The following is a 21,256-nucleotide window of genomic DNA, read 5'->3' on the forward strand; positions in this document are numbered from 1 at the left end:
ACGAGCTTGATATGCTGTCGACTATGCTGGCTGCGAAGAACTTCCATTATATATCAGGGCAGGAGATACGAGCTGGCGAAGTAGGCCAGTGATCTTTTGTTTATCTTGGAAGGCCAAAGATATTATTACCCAGGCCGGAGAGTTCGATCTTGCTTCACTCTATCGGGCCAAGTCCAAACAAGACCCGGCTGGGCCGTTTAACACCGCAATGCAGGCCCGTCTTTGCCGATAGGAATTTCCTCCCCGGCCAACCGCCATCCCGCTGCGCCGCTCGTCAGGTTCCATCCAAAGAGCATCCCGTTGGCGCAGCTGTCCAGTTTGCCATGGCATTTAGAGAAGCCTTTACGTACTCAGGACAACACCAGCACGACGACCGTCGAGTCCTGTGGTCTTGGTCCTCTGCCGAAAGGACCCGTCACTGTGCACGCCGACAGCTTGGTAACCAACATCCACCACACATCTTTCACCTTTATATTACAATCTCCCTAGACCACGCAACAACACTTTGTCTTACCGGTCCCGACCACATGGACTTGCTGTCTGTCTGTTCACCTTGCCACTGTCAACCCATCCTGTACTAGTACCACATGTACATTCAACCCACAACACAGCAGACGCGGAAGGATGCGGTTACAAGCAAAAAAAAAAAAAAAAAATAAGAGCTCCCGTCTTGGTTGGAGCATCCGGGTAAAATGGGCGATCAGTTGTCAAAACTGTCCGTTTCATCCTCTCTAGAAGCAGTCTGCAACTCTTGAAGGACCAACATGCATTTTCAGGATTCTGGATGTTATTCTGGCCCCTCCCCGGCGCCGAGAGTATCGCCGACCGCCTGACAGGTTGTTGTGCCGGCTCCCTTTTTTCTCTATACAGGGATGCACGCTGCTCTACATACTTGACCACATGACATCCCCCAAGTGGTTTGGCCAGTCAAAGCTGGCGGCGCTTCTTGCAGTTTCATACGACGCTGGGGTTACCACCGAGAACAAGTGCACGTCACGTTTTTACTTTCTCCCATCGAGTTACCGCGAAGGGAGTCTCCTGACTACTAGACAACAGTAAACTGCCTACTCTCTCGGAAACAGATTTACGTCGGACTGAGGCTGGGGACATTAGTTTGGTAAAACCGGCAGAAGATGCCGTCGTCACACAACTGCTACTTGAATCGAGCCTAAGCCCTCCTTGACTCAGAACCGAGGATCTAACTCGGCAACTGAGACCAAAGTAAGCACTAACTTGCAGGCTTAACCGTAGCGTGTGAAGAGCACTTATTGATGAAAGCCATGTAAATGATTAGAGACATTGGATACATATCCCTCCAGTGAAACCATTGGGTCAGATCAAGGCTCAACCTGTGTATCACAATAACCATAAATCTCAAGAGTTTTCTAAGGTCAAATCGTATGGAGCTGATGATCGTCCTCATTATTTAATGAAATGGCTGGCAGATGAACAGGTAGGCTATTGCCTAATGGACCTTAGTCATCATTATGAGCAAGAGGATCACGAGAGATATAATTGAGAAAGTTGTTACAAACGGTGCACGAGAATCACATACGGGGTGGGCAATGTCGGAAATAGCACTCAATAATGCATTGTTCTCTTGCGTTCATATGTTCTTCTTCTTCTTCTTCTTCTTCTTCTTCTTCTTCTTCTTCTTCTTCTTCTTCTTCTTCTTCTTCTTCTTCTTCTTCTTCTTCTTCTTCTTCTTCTTCTTCTTCTTCTTCTTCTTCTTCTTCTTCTTCTTCTTCTTCTTCTTGTTATTCTTATTATTATTGCAACAACGATGTCAACAATTGCATTACCAGCTTCCTGGAAAGCCAGATGAAGCTTAAGAGTCCTCTGCACAGCTTAAGAACAGCATAAAGCGCCCAAACAACCATCTGGCTTTATATAGCCCGGGCACGTAAGTTGAGACTCCCTGGCACTCCATAGAATGAAATCAAGAGAACTGCGTCCCAAGGCCGACAAGCACTCTTACATAGCAATCACTAACACGCAGCATGCGTATGCTGGGTCAAGCACAAATGCCCATCCAAAGAAAAACCTCCAATTTTCAGACTAGACCCATTAGATGTTTTATCATACAACCACAAAGAACCCCCCTTCTTACCACCCAGTGCTGACAGATCCGAACCCGAGTACCCCAAGCTCAGACCTCACTCTTTAAGATGTAGTTTCGCATTTCCCATCTCGTCAACCCTAGGTATATGTTATCTATCCGCCCCTCCGAAGAACCCCCAGTGTTTGTACGCCGCTGCCGCCGCCAAATGTTATATTCGCCTTTGCCTTGGACCGTCTACAAAGAAGTAGATTTGCTGACTTGATTTCCGCCACCCCAAAGTCCTCAGTCAATTAAAGAGTTCGTATAGTCGTTATGAGGTTTGGGCCGAGGACCAAGTGCTGCTCTCCAAGCATGACCGCTCTTCCTTCTTCAGCTGATCCGCCCAAGCTTGCATCTCATCACCAGTCCCGCGTCAACCATGACGAGCCCTTTAGCTCGAGAACTTGCGAGTAATCTTGGCGATAACTGTCCACAGCAAATTAGCATCACTTCGTCAACTGCAATGCCATGATATCTTCAAACTCTCCCATCTCCCAATTCTCCCATCCTCCCACTTTAATAGCCCCACACCAAACCCCCCAAAGCCGAAGGAAAGAAACAAAAGGGGAGAGTACTCACTATGCAACGCAACAACACTAAAAATAAACACCAGCGACAGCACCAGTACCACCACGGGGTCCACCTTCAGACCGGGACTCTCATCCGTATACAGCTTGAGCATGGTGTTGCTGGAGCCGCCGGCGCCGGCCGCCCGCGTGCTGTTGGGTCGCTGGTTGGCCAAGCGCTCCTTTTGGTCGGCGGCAGCGCGGCGACGGATCGCGGTGCGCGCGCCGCCCGGTGGCGGGGGCGACGAGCCGCGCGGACCGCCCAGGACGCCGGGGGAGGCAGAGGTAGAGGCGCCTGTGGCAGAACCCTTTTCGCCGGCGGGGGCGGGGGAGGTCGCGCGGGGGGAGGCCTGTGGGAGGAGGATGGGTTAGCTTTGAGCTGGAGAGAGCGAATTGGAGGGAGGTAAGGGGAAAGGAGAGGTGAAAGGGCTGCTGTCAATGCCGGGGGAGGTGTTGTGTTCGAGATGATGCTATCTGTCCGTCCGGACACGAGCAGCACCAGCAAATGGAAGGACAGTCAAACATACCATTGCGAAATCAGAGTGATTAAGAAGAAGGGTATCGAAAATTTATTAAAAAGGGCGAATGAAGGAGAGAACGAAGGGCGTGGATGCGATGAGGTTGGTCGAGTTTGGTGGTTGAAAGTTGTCTCGAAAGTTGCCAGCTCAGACACACGGCAGCTGCGCGCCCCTAATTCATGGCCGAAAGTGATCCGTGCTCCCAATTGAGGCCACGAAGTCTCACATCCAGAACAGGAACAGCCCCAGTCCGACTCGCTGCAGGGGCCAGCTTAGGTCGAGATCGTGCCAAGCGCTGGTTGGCCGATCAAGAGCAGAGAGTGGGTCCTTGCCAAAGGTCAGGCTTGGCTTTCCCATGTCCTTGGCCCTGCTTATCGATAAGACGGACTTCTATGAACAGCTTCCATCAACCCTCAGTTGAGATCGAAGTAATTGGAAGCCTTGTTCACAAATTTCTATGTTGGATTTGTTGGTGGGAGAGGTCTCTTGTTTACTGTTGGCTAGCTTTTTTGTTGCTTCAGTCCGACTTCGAAACTTGGTCATTGTTTCACTACCTCCCTGACCCCTCATCGTAGTTGCATCACTGTTCCTCTCCAGACCAGCGAAGACAGTGAACTGTTCGTGAAACTAAGAGGTGAAGCAAACAAGGACATTTATCCAATTATTAGTTAAAAATAAGCTCCTATTGAGAGTGGTAGGTAAACAAGGCATTAGGAATGCCTAGCTGGCTTCCTGCTTGCGTTATAGAGCGAACTCTCTAATCACAACTTCAAAGGCAACAGTGAGCTCCAAAATGATAAAGTACACCGGCATTAGCAAGCCGTCAGTCTTGACAACTAAACTTACTGAGGAACCTTATAAAAGGGAATCAGTCAACAACTGAAGGATAACATCTGAAATAGCATACAGGAAAAATAATTGAACCACTTGCTCATCGGTCCAAGGAACATAAGAGCCCAAAGATTCGGGGATCTAAAGTTTTCCTCAGCCAAAACGAAAGCTTCTCTCTCAACTGTTTATAAGGTCTTCAAGTACAATTAATTGCTATTGAACACCATAATACTCGCCCATGGGTTGGCTATTGAAAGACTAGAACATAAAAAAAAAAGTCACGACCAGCAGGGAGTATCAAATGGGAAAAGAAATAAGGGCTTCTGACGAACGGTCGTCAGACTTAAGAAGTGCTAACGAAAGATCGGTAAATCTAAGAATCACGAACGAAAAAATTGTCAGAGCTAAGAAAAACTGATGAAGGACTGAAAGCCCCCTAGTAGAAGAGACATGGAAGGGTTCTGAGTATCTAAAATAGATGAAGTTCTCGCAGCAGGATGGGGGACGAAAGGACTCCCCAGGTCAGCAACACAAAAAAGTTGCCCAAACCAAGCGGTGACCGCAGCGCTTCTGGATCTGCGTGAGAACTCCTGTCTCTCGGACTCATAAGCCTTGAAACAACCCCGAACCCATCTCAGGAAGGCTAGTTGAGTCGTCACGAAACTTTAGCGAGATGAAACGCCCTTCCTACATGAAGTACCAACTTTTTGCTCACTGAAGGAGACAGAACGGTTTACACAGACCTGCTAATGGCACTCTCTACGGATTTCCACTATTAAGAGCTGCAGTCTCATCGTTAACAAAGACACAAAAACCACAACTGTTCCATCCAGGTAAGTCTCCAATATGCACACAGAAAAACTCCAATTCGCTTGACTAGGTATATTCCAGGCACAACTGGCAGTGCATTGAGAGATACAGGATTGAGGAAAACAGCAGGAGTTAGTCAGTTCGGAAAACACCCAGCCTGAAATGAAAACCCTCAAGTCCCGCCCTATACAGACAAACATACAGTAACAAGAGCAAGAAAAACACAGCCCTTGACTTCCACCGCTAAAAGGCTTCCTAGTAGTTTGATCCCAGTCCTATCAACACTTCGTCCAACACTCCCTCTTCAACTGTATATTGTCTGTTTTGTTTTGTTGGAACCCTTCCCCAGCCACCACCAACATACCTGTGACTCCTCTCCTATATCGGCGCAACAATATCAAATCAAAATAAAGACACCAAAATCAAGCAGAAACAGGTTCAAATGTGATCTGCCCGCTGGGCAATCAAATGTACACGTTATGGTTTGGTATGGTAAAGAACATATGACGAAAGGCAATTTTGTGGTGTTAGGTATAACTTTAGCACATGGAAATAGCAAAAGCAAGCAAGAAAGCAAGGTGAGGTAGCTAGGTAGGTGGGGGTTGGGGATGCAGAGAAAAAAGCGTAAGGGAGTGACGACGAGTCGATAATAGGGGTCAAGGGTGTTGCAAAACTAGATTCTAAGAACCGATGACGCCCTTCGAGGGACGCAAAGCAAGACCAAGAAAACACCGGATTGAATTCGGATAGGGGGTATGATCGATCGAAAACCAGTGGACTAGTATAGAAACACGGGTACAGAGGTGACATGACATATGAAACAGCGACCAAAAACGACAAAAGCAACAAGAGAAAAAAAGAAACTAAACAGCGAATGATAGGTATCTGCAAAGATTCAACGTAATTCCCTTCCTCCTTTTCGCACCTTTCCTTCCCGACCTGAGGCTTACTTACTCTGTGCTCCGCCGGTATCAACGAAAGGGTGGACAAAAAAAGGACAGGAGAAAAGAAGTAAGAAAAGAGTCAAAAGAGGCAACACCAGCCTGCCAGACATATACCAAACTTCCCAAGGCACTTCCGGAAGAAAAAAAAACCTTTTTTCACTTTTTTATGTTCCCAAGTCGAGCCCGATTCCATGCTTCTACCCATTCTCTTTTCTTTGAGTGTGTTCCCCATGGTGTGTTGTAAAAGAGCACTAAAGGGTATAGTGAAGGCAACGTGATGATTCCTTTGGCCCGGGGGGACCAGCCTTGTGTTTGAAGCAAATGGGCTCGACGCTGCATCTATGTAAAAGAAAAGCTTGAGTTGGCGATCCTGCTCGCCAAGGCATCGTCTTAGCCGGGGTATTAGATATGAGGTAATAGCCATGGCGTCTCTACACCAGGTATGCTTTGTGGACAAAACGATTGAGAAATAGAACGCCTTCGCTATGTCGAGCCTGGGGCGATGGAGGAAGTGGAACGGAATTTTTGCGTTTGTTCGTCGGACGGATGAAAAAAAAATAAAAGAAAACGGGACGGTTAAAGAGTGACATCCAGAACCAGGCTGACGTCACGCACGTTCGGACTAGCCAGGTCTTCTAGGACGGGGATGAGGTCGAGCAGCTCATTGTCGTGGGCGTCTGAGAACCAGCTGCTGATAGGAACCGCATGTTGCGGGTGGAAGATGTATGAGGTTGGCGAGTTGTCGATGATGATGGTGTCCTTCAGGTCGCGGCCGACTTGTGACAGATCCTTGACGTAGTTGCCCTGGTGGTTGTAGCAGCTCTCACGGAATAGCCGGTGGTGCACAACCTTGTGGACATCCAGCTGATCAAGGAGCGGATCACCATACTAGGCCAAAGTCAGCGACTTCTTGGATACATACGAAGGAGGAGGAGGAGGAGGGGGTATGGAACATACCTTGGCAACCGACGCGGTGAAGACGACAACCTCGTAGAGTTCACCGACTCTCTTCATGAACTCGTCGACACCGGGTCTCTTGATAACATAGACATTATGATAATTGCCTTCAATTTCCACTGGTATTGTGAAGTCAGCTTGGTGGAGCATCTGGTCAGAGTCAGCTGCTTGTTCGTCGTATAGAGAATTTTCAAACGGCAATTCTCACCTTGAATGAGCTGTGGACGAGCGTTTCGTCCAGGTCGAGAACTAGGCATTTGCGGCCTTTAAGCTCAGGGGCTTGAGGAGGAAGAAGGTACTTCCGAGGCTGCTCCGCTGGGCTCTCAATCAGGTCAGAGGTTGGGGGATTAGGTACTGGAGGTCCTGGAGGTGGTGGCGGGATCCGGGGCACGATCTCAACAGCTTCGGTTTCACTATCCTTCTCAGCCTCATCTGGTAGCTGCTGCTGCTGCTGCTGCTGCTGCTGTGGCTGTTCTTGCTGTTCCTGCTTCGATTCAATCGGCTCGGCGTCTGTCATGGTGATATCACCCTCGGCATCCTTCTCTGGAACAAACTCCGCCACCTTCTCCGACTCCGTGCTGGAAGCCTTCGGCGACTCCACCGAGATGACGGGATTGCTTGCGCCATGGCTAACGAGCGTAGTCTGCTTTGACTCGTTGTCCCGATCGCCGCTAACCGTAGACTGATCCTGAGTGCTAGCACCGGAAACCCGCTTTCCATTCTTAGAGGAAGACTTAGGCATGTGACCCTGCTGCGGGATCGGCTCCTTCTCAGAGAGTTGAGTCTTGCTTCCCGAAGGCTGCTCCGACGGCGTTGCTCTCCCCCGACTGGCAGTAGCCGGTCTCTCAGGGATCTTCTCGAGCTTGTGGTTCGGCTCGGGAGGCTCAGTGTCGAGGCCATTTGCAGAGTCAGGGACGCCGCAGCACCCGAAGAGAGCCAGGAAACCTCCTTTCTTCTTCTTAGGCCCAACGGCAGGTGAACCAAGCTCGGAACTTTCCGGCGTCGCTGTTGGTCCTGTCCCAACGCCTAAACGGTTACTAGATGTGCTGCCATTGCGTTTCCGCCGCAACATACTGCCTCTCGACTCCCTGGATTGGGCGTCGGTGCTGTCCCTGGGGTTTGCAGTCGCGCCACTGAAACCTGTCGCTGTCGGAGAAGGCTGGTTCTTATGGGATCTGGATGATCCAAGAAGACCACGGGAGCGCTTGGGAGCAGGTCCATCATCGGATGTGTGGAAGTCTTTCTCTTTTGTGCTTCCCGAGGCCGATTGAGGCCGCTGCTCCTTGTTCCGCGGCATCTTGCAGGAAGGAAAATCGGATGGTATTAATTGAAAGCTATCTGGAGTTGGCGCACTGTGGTCAGTAAGAGCGCAGCTCGAGAGGAAGCAGATTGCTGCGCGCCAAGGCTTTGGGATGCTTGCAGTCGGCGCACAATGACACGGGGTTGGGCAGCTAAAAGTAGCGGACTTGCGGCTGACCAACTCACGTTGGAGGGCGCACAAGTGATTCAAGAAAAAAGCAGGCTTCGATCGGGAATTGCGCGATGCATTCCCTCGAAGAGCCGGCGAAAAGCAAAGGGGAGCTCGACGCTCGATAGCAACTGAGTCGACGCACCTCTGTGAGTCCCAACAAAGTGAATCCTAGAAAGCAATCCTCTGGCGCAGGCCAGGCCCCTAATTTAGAGCGGAGTCTGACCGCTGGTTCCCTTGTCCTCCGCCGCCGGGTCACAACCACCACGCGTGAACCGTAATTGCCCGCTGTCGAGACTCGGGAAGGCGTTCTGAATAAGAGAAGTCGACAGTGTCGCGACAGAGCTCGAAGGCGTCGCGACAGGTTAAGGAATTCGGTGCAGGTCGGGAAATTGGCTCGCAAAGGGCGGGCTTGGGGGAAAGGGAAAGGGGACCGAGCACACAAGGCTAAGCGTGGAGTGAGCTGGGGGGTCAAGTCTGGCTTTTGGGAGAAGCGACAAGGAGCTGGAAGAATGGGCAAAAAAAAAAAAAAACCAGGAGCAAGCGAAAAGATCAAAACAACAACGAGGCGCCGATTGAAGAGGAGCCAAAACCGACAACCAGCCCGATGGCCGAGCGGATGATGTTGAGGAGAAAGAGGAGGACTTGACGGGCTGATGAGAGAGGTTGAGAGGACGTGCAGCGTGCAGCGTGTGCAAGGCGCAAGCGAGATGATTGCCTGGAAGGGTGATGGGCCGGGCATTGAGAGGGCGACTGGGGAGCATCACACCCATGCCTAAGCCCAGAGTGGGATAGCCGCTTGCCTTGCAGAGATTAGCCAGGGCGGCCAGGCAAGCACAGCTGGGACTGGAGCTGCTGCAAGCTGATGCAGTTTGTTAAGATGTGGCTCGTGTGCCCCCAAGGCCTCCATACAAAATTGGGTGCCAATACACTGATCGAGAGATGACGCACTAACACATCCCATCGCCAAGTCATGGGGTCTCTGGTATCCTGGCTGTTTCCAGATTTCAGGTTCCATCGGCGGAGCGCCATCTTTCCCATCCCTGGGTCGTTCCGCGCCGCATCCCATGCTCGGCGGCCAACGAAAAGACTGCTGTTTTTTTTTTTCTGATGGGCAAACCGCCGGCTTTTTCCCCCATTCCGTTCCTAATCCTTCGTAGAAAAGCCGATCTGCTTGCCATCAAAGAAATCTCCCAAGATGGGGGTCGCGCGAGCAGAGCTACGATCGAAGCCGTGGCCGCATTCTGGGCCTCCGTCCCCATGTCGGGCTGACATCGGATGCAAGCAATCACTGCAGCTTATCAAAGCAATTTGGGGTTGAGTCTTGGGCACCCGCTGGTTGTGGACCGCAAGGGTACAGGCGGTTTCCAAGACTCCAGTGCACGGGGTGTGCCGGTGCGTTTCCAACAGTGTAACTTCGTGGCAGTGGACAGTTGAAGGTGGCTGTCTGCTGGCACAGAAAATTGATTGGATATGCGCTGGAGCACTGGCCATAGCAATTTTGTCACTCGAAAAGTCCTATCCTATCGAAGCTCAATGCCCGTTGAGAATAGCATCGGCCAACATCAAGTGTTCATCAAGGCCCATGGCCATCAAAACATCGGACAACACCGTCTCTCCACGTCGCATGGGTTCTTCTTCGTCGCGCGGCCCGCCAAGGTCCAGTTGGCAGGGCGGTTCCCCGTCGTGGAGCAGGCGCGGCATCTCCAACAAGGGATGCTGGAGAACTGTAGTGGGCTGCCCTGATTGGCCATGTTACCGCCCGGGACGGTGACTGCATGGCCCCAAGACACTGCACAAAGCCAGTCGCAAACATGTCCTGAAGAGCTGTGGGTGGGCGCAGCATGCAGCGTCGGATGTGGAGAGCCAGACCCAGATTTGCTGCCAAATGCTAACCTCTCTGTTCTGGTCTTGCCCTGCCCTGTTTGTGCCTCCATAGCATAGCAACTTGTTCAACGTGGGCCGCGGCATCGTGCGGTTGGTTCGATCACACTCACTGGACCATGGAGTTGGTACACCCGTTCATCCCGCTCCGGCATCGCGTACGCCGCCCCTGCAGTGGTTGTGCGAAGAGGATGAGGAGGACATGGAGGGCCTACTCTGCCGTCACTAGGCATATGCTGCTGCGTTCCGAACGCTTTCGCACATGCCTTAGGCTCAGATCTCTGAGCAGTGAAGATCAGCAATCTGTCAGTAGGGACTTGAGCCTCAAGTTCATAAATAGAACTTTGCGGAGCAAGGTGCTGTGAGGGGCAACTGAAGTCTGATGTGAGAAAGGTTCGCAAGGCTTTGATTATGCAAGCTTCGTACGAGAGTTGTCCAGAACGAGGTGAAACAGTGACATAGCAACTGTGCCTCCGAGATATCTCAAGTAATAGCTGACATATACTTGAAGCATTCCACAGTGAGTGCCTGGTTAAGTGTTTGGAGAATCTTAGGTTACAGAGATGGAGGAGCTTCAAGCTCACGGTGAGCTCCCCTTGACCAAAGCTGATCTGTGACTCTTGGATGGGGCCATCGCAACCCTAACCCTGATATAAACCTCCGGCTGGACATTGCCGGTGCCAAGCCTCACTCGAGAGGGCTTCGTGCGGGGAAGTGCTCCCTGATTGGCAGGTCAATCCGGGGCAGAGTGGCTTGAGCACTGCTTGGCTGTAGGCGATGACGTTGGGGGGAGAGGCGGGTGTGGCTGGAGCCAATAGATGAAAGCACCTCGGGACATTCACATGTCATTCGGGAATCTCCCAGCCGTTCAAGCGACCAAGCTCGATCCAGCGTGGCAGCCGGTGCCAACGGTGACACCCCCGATCAGACATCAGACACAAAGAGGCAAAAGCATCCGAGTGCGCGACAATTTCCTTTGATTTTTGACGGTCGTAGGATATTGCAGGAAGAGCAGATAGCCGTGCCTGGCTGTGTGGACTAAGGTGTGTGGCCTCGCTTTCTTTGGCTTGTTTTTGTCCCAATCCACTGCCCAGTATTAGCATTATCCACTTCTCCATTGCCGTTGCCGACTGCATTCTTGCTCCAGTAGGACGGGATGATGGCCGACCACTGCCCTGGTTGGCCCCAAGGCCCCGGGGACAGCTTGCCAAATCGTAGGGGGTCTAGCCGGGCTGCTCCACACCACGACTCGCATCACAAGCTTTCTGACGCTGGCCGCTGACCTGTTTGCAGTATTAAGCTCGCCAGCCCAACAGGCGATAGCATAAGACACGCCGGATAAGCCAGCCCGAGACAACCGAACTAATAAAGTACTTCAAACCACCAGCTTCAAACGTCTTCTGCTGCCCCAACACCACAGCGACAGCAACGCCTCCGCTGATGGACAAGCGCACCTGAGCCCGAAGACGCGGGACACCCGACGACAAGAACAGCATCCCGTCTCTGCCTTCTGCGTCCGTATTGCGCCGCTCAAGCTCGTTACGCCACTGCCAGCTGCCCCCGTCGCCATGGCGGCGCAATCGACGCTGCGGCAGTCGGCCGCCGAGGAGGCCATTGCCGCCTTCATCGACCAGTACTCGACCCTTGTTCGCGACCGGCTGCGCAAGACCTCCCGGGTGACGCGCCTGCTGGCTTCTCTGGCCCTGGCCGCATCCATCATTCTCGCCGGCACGGGCGCCCGGCGCTGGTGGAAACGCAAGCGTGCTGAGCGGGAGCAGGGCATGCGCCTAGTACGCAAGAACTCGTGGCTGCATAACAAGGATGGCTCCCGAACAATCTATGTGCCTTACAAAAATGGCACCTCCAAGGTGGTTATTCACACCACCAAGCCGCTCACCTTCGAGGCCCATCGCCGTCTGTTCCTTAACCCACCACGGATGGCAGGCATGGCTGAGAGCACTGTCCCTCCGCCCCAGGCAAAGCCCGGTATCAACCTCGCCTTCTTGCACCAGTTTCTCAGCTTGCTGAGTATCATGATCCCGCGTTGGACGAGCAAGGAGGCCGGTCTGCTGGCCACCCATGGTCTATTTCTGATGGTCCGCACTTACCTGTCGCTCATAGTGGCTAGACTTGACGGTGCCATCGTTCGGGACCTTGTCGCCGGCAATGGCAAGGGGTTTCTGTGGGGGTTGATCAAGTTCCTTGGGCTCGGTAGTGTCGCAGCCTACACGAATTCCATGATCAAATTCCTTGAGAATAAGGTGTCGATTGCCTTCCGCACGCGCCTTACTCGCTACATTCACGATTTATACCTGAACGATAACCTCAACTACTATAAGCTGCATAACCTGGATGGCGGCATTGGTTCTAGTGCGGACCAATACATCACTCAAGACCTCAACAAGTTCTGTGAAGCTGCCGCGACTCTCTATTCATCGCTGGGCAAGCCGTTCGTTGACTTGATCGTCTTCAACTACCAGCTGTACCACTCTCTTGGTCCCCTCGCGCTAACAGGTCTCCTGAGCAACTACTTCCTCACCGGGGCTATTCTTCGCAAACTCTCCCCGCCCTTCGGTAAGCTGAAGGCCAGCGAGGGCTCGATGGAAGGAGAATTCCGTTCAAGCCACTCCCGCCTCATCGCTAACTCTGAAGAGGTGGCTTTCTACCGTGGCACCGAGTACGAGAAGGCGACGCTCAACAAGCAGTTCACCAAGCTGAAGAAGTTCATGGAACACGTCTATCTACTCAAGGTTAGGTACAACATTCTGGAGGACTTCATCTTAAAGTACAGCTGGAGCGCCTACGGATACCTCCTTGCTTCCCTCCCGGTATTCGTCCCAGCTCTGGGCGGTTTCACCGGTCAGACGGAGCGTCTCGCTCGCCACGACGATATGGGAGGCCGTGAGCGCTCTCGCATGAAGGACTTCGTCACCAACAAGCGTCTTATGCTGTCACTAGCCGACGCCGGGGGTCGCATGATGTATTCCCTCAAGGATCTGTCCGAGCTAGCCGGCTACACGAGCCGTGTGTATAACCTCGTTTCGACGCTGCATAGAATCCACGCGAACGCTTACTACGGCCGCAATAACGAGCTGTACTCGCTTTCCGACGTCCAAGGCACCATGGCAAAAGGGCTTCGATGGTGTGCGCTTTGAGCATGTGCCCATTGTGGCTCCCGGCTTGTGGCCCAAGGGTGGTGAGGAGCTGATAGAGTCGTTGTCGGTAACGATCCGGAGAGGTGATCACCTTCTGGTATGTGCTCTTCCCCCCCCCCCCTCCCCTCCCTCCCCTCTCCTCCTCCCTCCTCCCCCTCCTCCTCCTCTCCCTCCTCCCTAAAATCAAAACCAACCAGTCTTCAATACTAACTATCCCAGATCTCTGGCCCCAATGGCGTCGGCAAGTCAGCCATTGCGCGCATCCTGGCCGGCCTCTGGCCCGTCTACCGCGGCCTAGTCAGCCGGCCAAAGCTGAACGGTGAGGACGGCATCATGTTCCTCCCCCAGCGTCCCTATCTCAGCGTCGGCACGCTGCGCGACCAGGTCATCTACCCGGACGGCGAGGCCGACATGCGAGAGAAGCGCAAGAACGAGTGGGATCTGCGCCGCGTGCTCGAGATGGCGCGCCTCGGGTACCTGCCCGACCGCGAGGGCGGCTGGGATACCCGCAAGGAGTGGAAGGATGTGCTCAGCGGCGGCGAGAAGCAGCGCATGGCGATTGCGCGGCTGCTGTACCATGAGCCGAGGTACGCCGTTATTGACGAGGGTACGAGCGCTGTCTCGAGTGATGTAGAAGGGTTGCTGTATGAGACTTGCAAGGAGAAGGGCATTAGTATGTTCCTCCTTTCATCCAGATCCCCATTGGTGAACAGCTTTACTAACTAAAACCTACTAAACAGCTCTCATCACCATTTCCACCCGCGCCTCCCTCAAGAAGTACCATGTCTGGAACCTTACCATCGGCATGGGTGAGAACGGCGACCAGTGGGAGCTGAACCGTATCGGCACAGAGCGCGAGAAGACGCACTACGAGCGCGAGGTCCAGGAGCTGCGCGATAAGCTTGCCCAGGTTGAGAACTGGCGCCGGCGCTATGCTGAGATTGAGCGCGAACTTAACAGTGTTTGGGTTGCGGGTGAGGATGAGCCGACACCATCCGATACGGCGGTCGCTGAGGAGGAAGTGCAGGCCGCCGAAGACAAGGAGGAGGAGGCTGCGCCTGATCCTGAGTCTCCTCTGATGCCGGAGTTGGTGCCGGTTCCGGAGGCCGATCTCCAGGCTGAGGAGAAGCAGGTTACGCATGAGGAGATCGAACGCGAGGTGAAAGAGCAAATGGAGCAGGCTCAAGAGGAGCAGGAAGAGAAGAAGACTGCTGCTGCTGAGGAGGAGGGCCAAAGGACTGAGACTGAGGCTGACGAGACGCAGGATGAGTACCAGGAGGCACAGGAGGACTTGAATAATGATTCTTCAGATACTGAGACCGAGGGGGCGAGCGGCAGTGGTAGTGGCAGTGGTGCGGGGAGTTCGACGGTTGTTGTTTGAAGTTTGTTTTCCTTTGTTTGTGAAATTGGGTGGTGAGTGAACTACGTTTGCGTACTCAGGTATTGATTGGGTGCGTTTGGTAATAAGGGGGTTACGTATAGTATTATGGATTGATTAAACCTGTGATTAGTGTAGAGTAAAAGGGTGTGGCTGTTTTGTCTGAGTATGGTAGTTTTCGAATAAAAGTGAAGGTGTAACATTATCGGTGCTTATGGGGCAGTCCTTCCTGGATACACCAAGTTGAATAACCTAAGGGTTCGAGCTTTATTATCAAGTTTACGCAATGGGTGGCCTTCATAGTATCCTAATCCCCATAACTATGTGTTGGCTGTATCGCCTTAGTGCGGGACCATGAAAGTCAAAACTTCTCCCCAACAGTTTGAAATACAAAAGTTTGATAAAACTGAATCCTAAGATATTCTCGCTCTATCGTTGTGGTCGCAGGAGATGAAATCTGCACTCTGGAGAGTGAAGTTGCCTTTCGTTCTTCAAAGAGCAGACTCCCCTAGATGTAGTCAGCTCATGGGTTGTCGTGTTGCCTTCAAGGGGTGCCGTTTAAGCAATCGAAGCAATTGGAATGCAATTCAAGCAGGTAACGTTCGCGTAGGGGCTTCTGAATGATTGGGGGCTAAGTGACGGATAACAGGGTACATTTAATGCTTTATCTGTCATGTTTTGATAGAAATTATTGATACTTGACTTTTTCTTTTCTTTTCTTACTGACTTCAAATGATGATACTGTCTCGATTCCGACGTGCATGTTTCCCTCATTCACCTCCTAGTTTTTCATCAGAGGTGACAGTCTATCATCAATTTGACACCCAACCTCCTCTCTCTTGAGAACGTTTCCATAATCTTCCGAAACTCATACTGACTATACCGCCATGCTTTGATCCTCACATAGACCTCTGAGTATGTACCCAACCAAACCAAAGTCAAAGGCACCTTTTATGCTAACATAGCCTTTGACTTTAAGTGCCACATCGGGCTCTTGCAGAGAGCTTAATTTTGGCCCGTGTCGAGTCCAGATCGTGATTTGGACCACCATCTGGGTTTGGAATCAGGCCAGAAGTTGGTGTTATCTCGTAAGGGCAAACTGATGATTGCATCATGTCATTTAAAGAGGTTCTAAGCACAGTTCACGAAGGAAACATAATATATGAAGGGATAAGGACACAACCCGGGACAGGTATCAAGGTAGCGAAGCTGGTCATCTCCCCTCGGAAGGCACACAAGAAGTCAGAGGACCCTGTATGGACGGACATGGAAGTGGAATGATTGGAGGAGGTTAGAGAGTGGATTCGGAGTCGGGACGCGGGAGGAAGGAGGACCGTGTGGGAGTGTCAACGCAAAGCTAGAGGACGCTGCCAACAGAAGGAAGCCGAAGAGGCCTTTGCAAGATACGCAAATTACCGAGAGCTTGGGGGAGAGTCGTCTCAAGCTCATTGTACTTCTGCTCTATGTTGGTAGGCATCTTCAATCGCTCCATCTCTGATGCCTCAAGACGCTGTGCTGTGTCATACAACTCCATACTTCGGGTTCGAAAAATCCAGTCATCCGAGCTGGGCTTTTGGTCCATCACGTCCACTTGAAGCGGAGAGTATCAAAACATGGCGACAGTGTCACTTACCAATGTGACCTTATACTCCATGGGAGACGGCTGGCTTTGGTAGAAATGGTGCAAGCAACCCGCCAATGCCCCCAACACCTGCGTATGATATGGCTGACAAGCCGTGGAGTCTCCAGCCGCAGCTCTGGGCGAATGGCGCGCACAAAAGGCATAAAAGACCGCTGAAGGATGCCCACAAACGCTGAACCCGTGCTTGGCAGTTTATTCATTTCATGCTCTCTAAGGGAGCAAATGCAGGATATCCCATTTTTCCTAGTGAACACCTGATGAAGAACCTGCCAACCCCAACAGCCATCATGAAACCATTTAAGAGAAAGTGGAAGGGCGCTTCGCGCTGAAGATCTTCTTGGTGCTGATCTTGGGGACACGGTGAGGGAGAGGGAAGGAGAGGTTCTTGGCGACGAGCTGCTTGATGTAAGGGCGCTTGACGTCCTCGGTCTTCTCAAGCTCGACAACCTTGAGGATCTGTGGAGGGTGTCAGCATTACGACCTTTGGCGTTAGCGCTGCGGAACGGGTCTGTCCATACGTGGATCGACCTGAAGCGGGCACGGTGGCGGGCAGCCATGTCGGCGTACATGGCCTCAACGGCGGCAACGCGCGAGGTCTCACGGTACTCCTTGTACATGTTGTGGGTGCCAGAGCGCGAGTCGTAGCGGAGCCAGATGCCGAAGTTTTTAACCTTCAGGGGGTGCTTCTCCGAGATCTGCAGGCAAGGAGTGAGCATGTCGCCTGTTCCCCCTCCGTTTCAAGTCAACATACCACATTGACGCTGACGATCTCGCCGGTGGCCTTCTTGACCTTCTTCAGGCCACGGAGGAAGTACCAGAAACGCGACTTGGCGACGACCTCATTGGGCGCGAAGATGCGCATGCGGTAGAGGGCCGGGTTGGGGTTGGCCTCAGTGGGCAGGTGGCGCCCGATCACCTGGTATTCCTGGAGACGACCTGAACCATTGTCAGCGACCTAGTTCTCCGGTCTGTTCGTGAATCCTAATAGAAAATATCGTCGAGCATCTGGCGGTGGTGGAAAGCCTCGAAGGTTCGCATCCGAGCGTTTGGGGAGCTGAAAACGTAGACAAAGGGTCCTCTTCCATGAGATAAAGACCCTGAACTATCACCCAAACCCATTTTACTCTTGATGCTCAAATTCCTCCCCAACTTCTAATTCGACATAGTTGACCCATAATATCGAGCTGAAGTTCGTGACACATCTCGAAGTTACGTTTGCACATCGATCGGCGGGGATGCTCTCGGGATGTCGCTGGTCTTGCAAGAAGCACAAGCAAAAAATTGAAAATTGCTTACCCATCTTATTTTATGTTAGATTCTGCTTTGAACATCAATCACATAGCAAGGGGGAACTCACTGTGATGAACTGCCGCTACGGTTCGCGAAGTCGTTGGTGAGCTATCGGAGTCGTGAATTAGCGATCTCGATGTCTGGAAAAAATTGGGTGCGCCTGGTTTAGGGCTCGAGCGCCCGGGCCACTTTGCCAAGACTCCGTGGCTGTGTCTTCGTCCAAAGCCACAAGCGGACGTGGGGTTCCTACCATCTTTGAGGCGTCGATGGAGCACCGACAGCTCCCAAGGCTTGGCGCCCGCAGCCAAACATGGAAACTACCTCCTCGAAAGTCACTGTGACCGCGAAGTCTTGAAGCTGAATGGCTTCCTTACATCCCTCGATCTCTGCCTCAACCTTTGCTCCATTGATTCGGACAGCGTGAACTGGGCTTGCTAACAGCTGGACTTTTGGACCCTTGGACCCTTGATCTATACAAAGTTTGACGATACGGGATACTCTTCATCGGAACGAAGTCATAGCCGCAGTGAGCAAGCAAATTCGAGCTTTCCTTAGCTGCCAGGGGTTTGAACTGTTACACCCGTCATTCTCACAGTTCACCACTTCCTTTTACTGCAAAACAGTCAACATAGGCCAACATGGAGTTCAACAGTTCATTTTACCAGGAGTTTTCAAACATTTACACTGCCCGCAAAGGCTATCGACTTGCGGATACCATAACGCCAGAACTCCCAACTGAGAAGCTGAGAAGGATATGGAACAGTCAGAATGAGCAGGGCATCAAAGGCGCTCTTAAGAAGGGCCTACAAAATGCCATGACTCCCTTTAACGGCCCTGGGAAAGAAGAGATACAGAGCTGGGTGGATGTGTATGCCGCTTACTTCACTGCTGTTGGTGAGATCATCTCGGCGCGTGAAGCGCAAGGGAAGCCCAGTTCCACGGTTAGTACTCATCTCAATATTTTATACCCGACCAAGCTTTCTGGAAAGGACCCTGGTTTATATTGACTTTACAACAGACCTCAGAATCAGAGCTGCCGTGGACAAAGGCGTACGAGGCTTGGAAAGGCTTGCTGAATACTCTGGTCCGCTGTTACCGGAACAATGCTTTTGAGGCCTGGACTCTTCCTTGCCTTTACGTGGTAAGCAAGAACCTGCGGGCGTTTGCCATCAAAGCAGACGAAGAACGCAACAACAGCACCTCTCTGGATATGGCTTCAGAGAACTTCGGTGATGACTACGACCCAGACAGTCACCGTAACCAAAAGTTGGAGGACTGCGCGAGAGTTTTGACAAACGTCTTCCAAGTATGTCAGACAGATCGGTAAGTTAAGAACTTTGGAGCATGTACGGTCTATCATATAGTGCTGATAAGTCTCAGAGCACCTCTCCTTGAATCCCGCAAGTGGGGAAGTTACTATATAATCAATTTGCTTCTTAAGACTCACTTTAGGCTCAACTCGGTATCTCTGTCTAACAGCATCCTCCGGATGCTTAATGCGAACAAGGCAGACATGCCTGACTTCTCTGCGTTCCCGAAGTCACAGCAAGTCACCTTCAAGTACCATGAAGGAGTCTTGGCCTTCCTTGAGGAACATTATGACAAGGCAGAAGAAAGCTTAACTGAGGCTTGGAATCTCTGCCACAAGGATGCGACGAGGAATAAGGAGTGAGTTATCCTTCTAATGATCTTCTCTTTCACTCTGCAGTTAACTAACTTCGCTCCCTAGGCTTATCCTTACCTACCTCATCCCGTCCCATCTCGTTAACACTCACACCTTGCCAAGCGAAAAGCTCCTGGCCCCATTCCCAAAGCTGCAAAAGCTTTTCCTGCCCCTTTGCCGGCACATCAAGAAGGGCGAATTGCACAAGTTCGACCTTGCACTACAGGCGAATGAAGATGAGTTTGTTAAGCGTCGCATCTACCTCACATTAGAGCGTGGTCGTGACATCGCCCTACGTAACTTGCTCCGCAAGGTCCTTGTTGTCAATGGCTGGGAGCAGCCCAAGGAGCCTGGCGGGCAGCCTGTGCGTCGTACTCGGGTTCCAGTTGCCGAGTTCGCGGCGGCTATCAGCGTTGGCAGTCAGGAGAAGATTGACAACGACGAGGTGGAGTGCTTGCTGGCCAACATGATTTACAAGGTGAGTCGAATGCGTTGTTCTTTTGGGGCGGTGTACACGAGCTTATCTATCAGACTAGTTTATTCAGAAATGACTCATGTGCTGACTCTCTTTCTCTTTTATCTAGGGTCTCATGAAAGGATACGTCTCCCGACAGCATGGAATGGTGGTTTTGAGCAAATCCGGCGCATTCCCTGGCACAGGCATCTGAGTATCCATCCTGAAGGCTGTCCTCGGCGGTGAGCATCGTGCCTATAATGACTCGGGAATGACACTTCAAGCCAACGAAGGCGCGGTTCCTCACTCGACATAGTCCGCTCGGGGCTTGACGGAACTAAGATCTATATGTCCGTATAGAGCTGTAGCCTGGGCATCCTACACCACGATGTTGTACCCGCCCGTAAAGGCGGTACGGGGATGAGCCCTGCAATGCTTTAGTTTGGCGTCGCAAATCGCAGGAGCTATGGCGGCATCTTATCTAATAGATGTGTCAGAGCACAGTTGCCGTTTTGATCTGGTAACTGTGTGTCTGTGCCAGGGCTAAAGTTCACACAGTTTCAGGCCATTTTCAAGAAGAGAAGCAATGATAGCTCAGGAATCCCGTCGTCCAGTTGGGATGACCATCTCTGCAACCTGATCAGCTTTCAGCTCATCCTTTTTTTTGCCTTACAAATAGGGACACTGTCCAATTGCTTAATGACAAGAATCTTTCCCAAACTTCGATTTCATTCCACCAGAGACCCCTGCCAAGTTTCGTGAGGCTTCAAGTCCAAGACCTTGGGCGCGATGCCAAGGCCGGATCCGAAAAGCGGGGTTGCTTTGGAAACGCCCCAATCAGGGAACGGCACCCAAACAAACGCCCCCTTTTTCCATCCCAACACAGTCCATTGACTTCCATTGCCTTCCTGCTTCGCCTCACTTCGAGCAATTACCCCTTGCATTTGCCTCATTTTGGCTTTTTTCTTGCAACACACTAGCCAATAAGTTGTCTTCTGTTTCCGTTTCCCCATCTTCAAAGTCCACTTGTGCGACTTGGGTTGTTCAGGTTACCCCGCAAAAAATTGAGATCCGTTTTGTCTGCGAGATCGGTTGCACCAATCCTGCAGCTGCAAGATCAATTAAGCACAGAGCCAAGACTGCGGGCAGGATGCTTGTTTGATTGCTGTAAGCGCCCGGGGCGCGGCGACTCGCAGATGAGTCATGATGTTGACTTAGATCCTTTTCGTCATCTTTTTGCGCGAGATAAGCAGACTGCGTGACTTAACTTCAACTGACCGTTTCTATGAGAAAATGCCGTAAGAGAGAATTCGCTACCCGCCATGTCAGAATAAGACGGAAAAACAACCTGGCATCTCTGCGTTGATCCGGTCATCACCGTAATCCAGAGAAAGTTACTGACAGACAACGCAACGTTGACCTTAGGCTCTAAACCTCAACCAAACCCCACCAGAGCAAACGCTCCTTCACTTTGACCAGACATGTGCTCTTTTGCATTAGCGAAGGTGTCTTGTTGTCCAGAACAAGAAGGCACAGAACACCTTGCGTAATTTGTCATCCCATGCTGATCCAATGGGGCGGGCGATTTGTGGGTC

At 51.8% G+C, this 21,256-nt stretch overlaps 5 protein-coding genes across 5 annotated transcripts; 2 read left to right on the plus strand and 3 right to left on the minus strand.

Annotated features, from left to right (window-relative positions):
• Positions 1 to 1,606: 1,606 nt before the first annotated feature.
• Positions 1,607 to 3,197, minus strand: CTHT_0056870 (uncharacterized protein; the record flags this gene model as incomplete). Its single annotated transcript, XM_006695947.1, has 3 exons — positions 1,607 to 1,762; positions 2,730 to 3,017; positions 3,195 to 3,197. 3 exons carry the CDS (start codon positions 3,195 to 3,197, stop codon positions 1,607 to 1,609), a joined length of 447 nt encoding a protein of 148 aa, XP_006696010.1.
• A 3,149-nt stretch (positions 3,198 to 6,346) lies between these two features.
• CTHT_0056880 (uncharacterized protein) lies at positions 6,347 to 8,024 on the minus strand (the record flags this gene model as incomplete). The annotated part of the gene is made up of 4 exons (XM_006695948.1): positions 6,347 to 6,658; positions 6,728 to 6,877; positions 6,936 to 7,741; positions 7,802 to 8,024. 4 exons carry the CDS (start codon positions 8,022 to 8,024, stop codon positions 6,347 to 6,349), a joined length of 1,491 nt encoding a protein of 496 aa, XP_006696011.1.
• Positions 8,025 to 11,647: 3,623 nt separating this feature from the next.
• Positions 11,648 to 14,615, plus strand: CTHT_0056890 (putative ABC transporter protein; the record flags this gene model as incomplete). Its single annotated transcript, XM_006695949.1, has 3 exons — positions 11,648 to 13,189; positions 13,454 to 13,907; positions 13,975 to 14,615. 3 exons carry the CDS (start codon positions 11,648 to 11,650, stop codon positions 14,613 to 14,615), a joined length of 2,637 nt encoding a protein of 878 aa, XP_006696012.1.
• Positions 14,616 to 16,551: 1,936 nt separating this feature from the next.
• Positions 16,552 to 17,554, minus strand: CTHT_0056900 (60S ribosomal protein eL20; the record flags this gene model as incomplete). The annotated part of the gene is made up of 4 exons (XM_006695950.1): positions 16,552 to 16,710; positions 16,773 to 16,949; positions 17,006 to 17,190; positions 17,551 to 17,554. The coding sequence occupies 4 exons, from the start codon at positions 17,552 to 17,554 to the stop codon at positions 16,552 to 16,554; spliced, it is 525 nt and encodes a 174-aa protein (XP_006696013.1).
• A 628-nt stretch (positions 17,555 to 18,182) lies between these two features.
• Positions 18,183 to 19,875, plus strand: CTHT_0056910 (cop9 signalosome complex subunit-like protein; the record flags this gene model as incomplete). The annotated part of the gene is made up of 5 exons (XM_006695951.1): positions 18,183 to 18,485; positions 18,563 to 18,867; positions 18,997 to 19,212; positions 19,274 to 19,685; positions 19,792 to 19,875. The coding sequence occupies 5 exons, from the start codon at positions 18,183 to 18,185 to the stop codon at positions 19,873 to 19,875; spliced, it is 1,320 nt and encodes a 439-aa protein (XP_006696014.1).
• Positions 19,876 to 21,256: the final 1,381 nt, after the last annotated feature.

Source organism: Thermochaetoides thermophila, assembly GCF_000221225.1.
Source record: "Thermochaetoides thermophila DSM 1495 unplaced genomic scaffold scf7180000011820, whole genome shotgun sequence".
Classification (NCBI taxonomy): domain Eukaryota; kingdom Fungi; phylum Ascomycota; class Sordariomycetes; order Sordariales; family Chaetomiaceae; genus Thermochaetoides; species Thermochaetoides thermophila.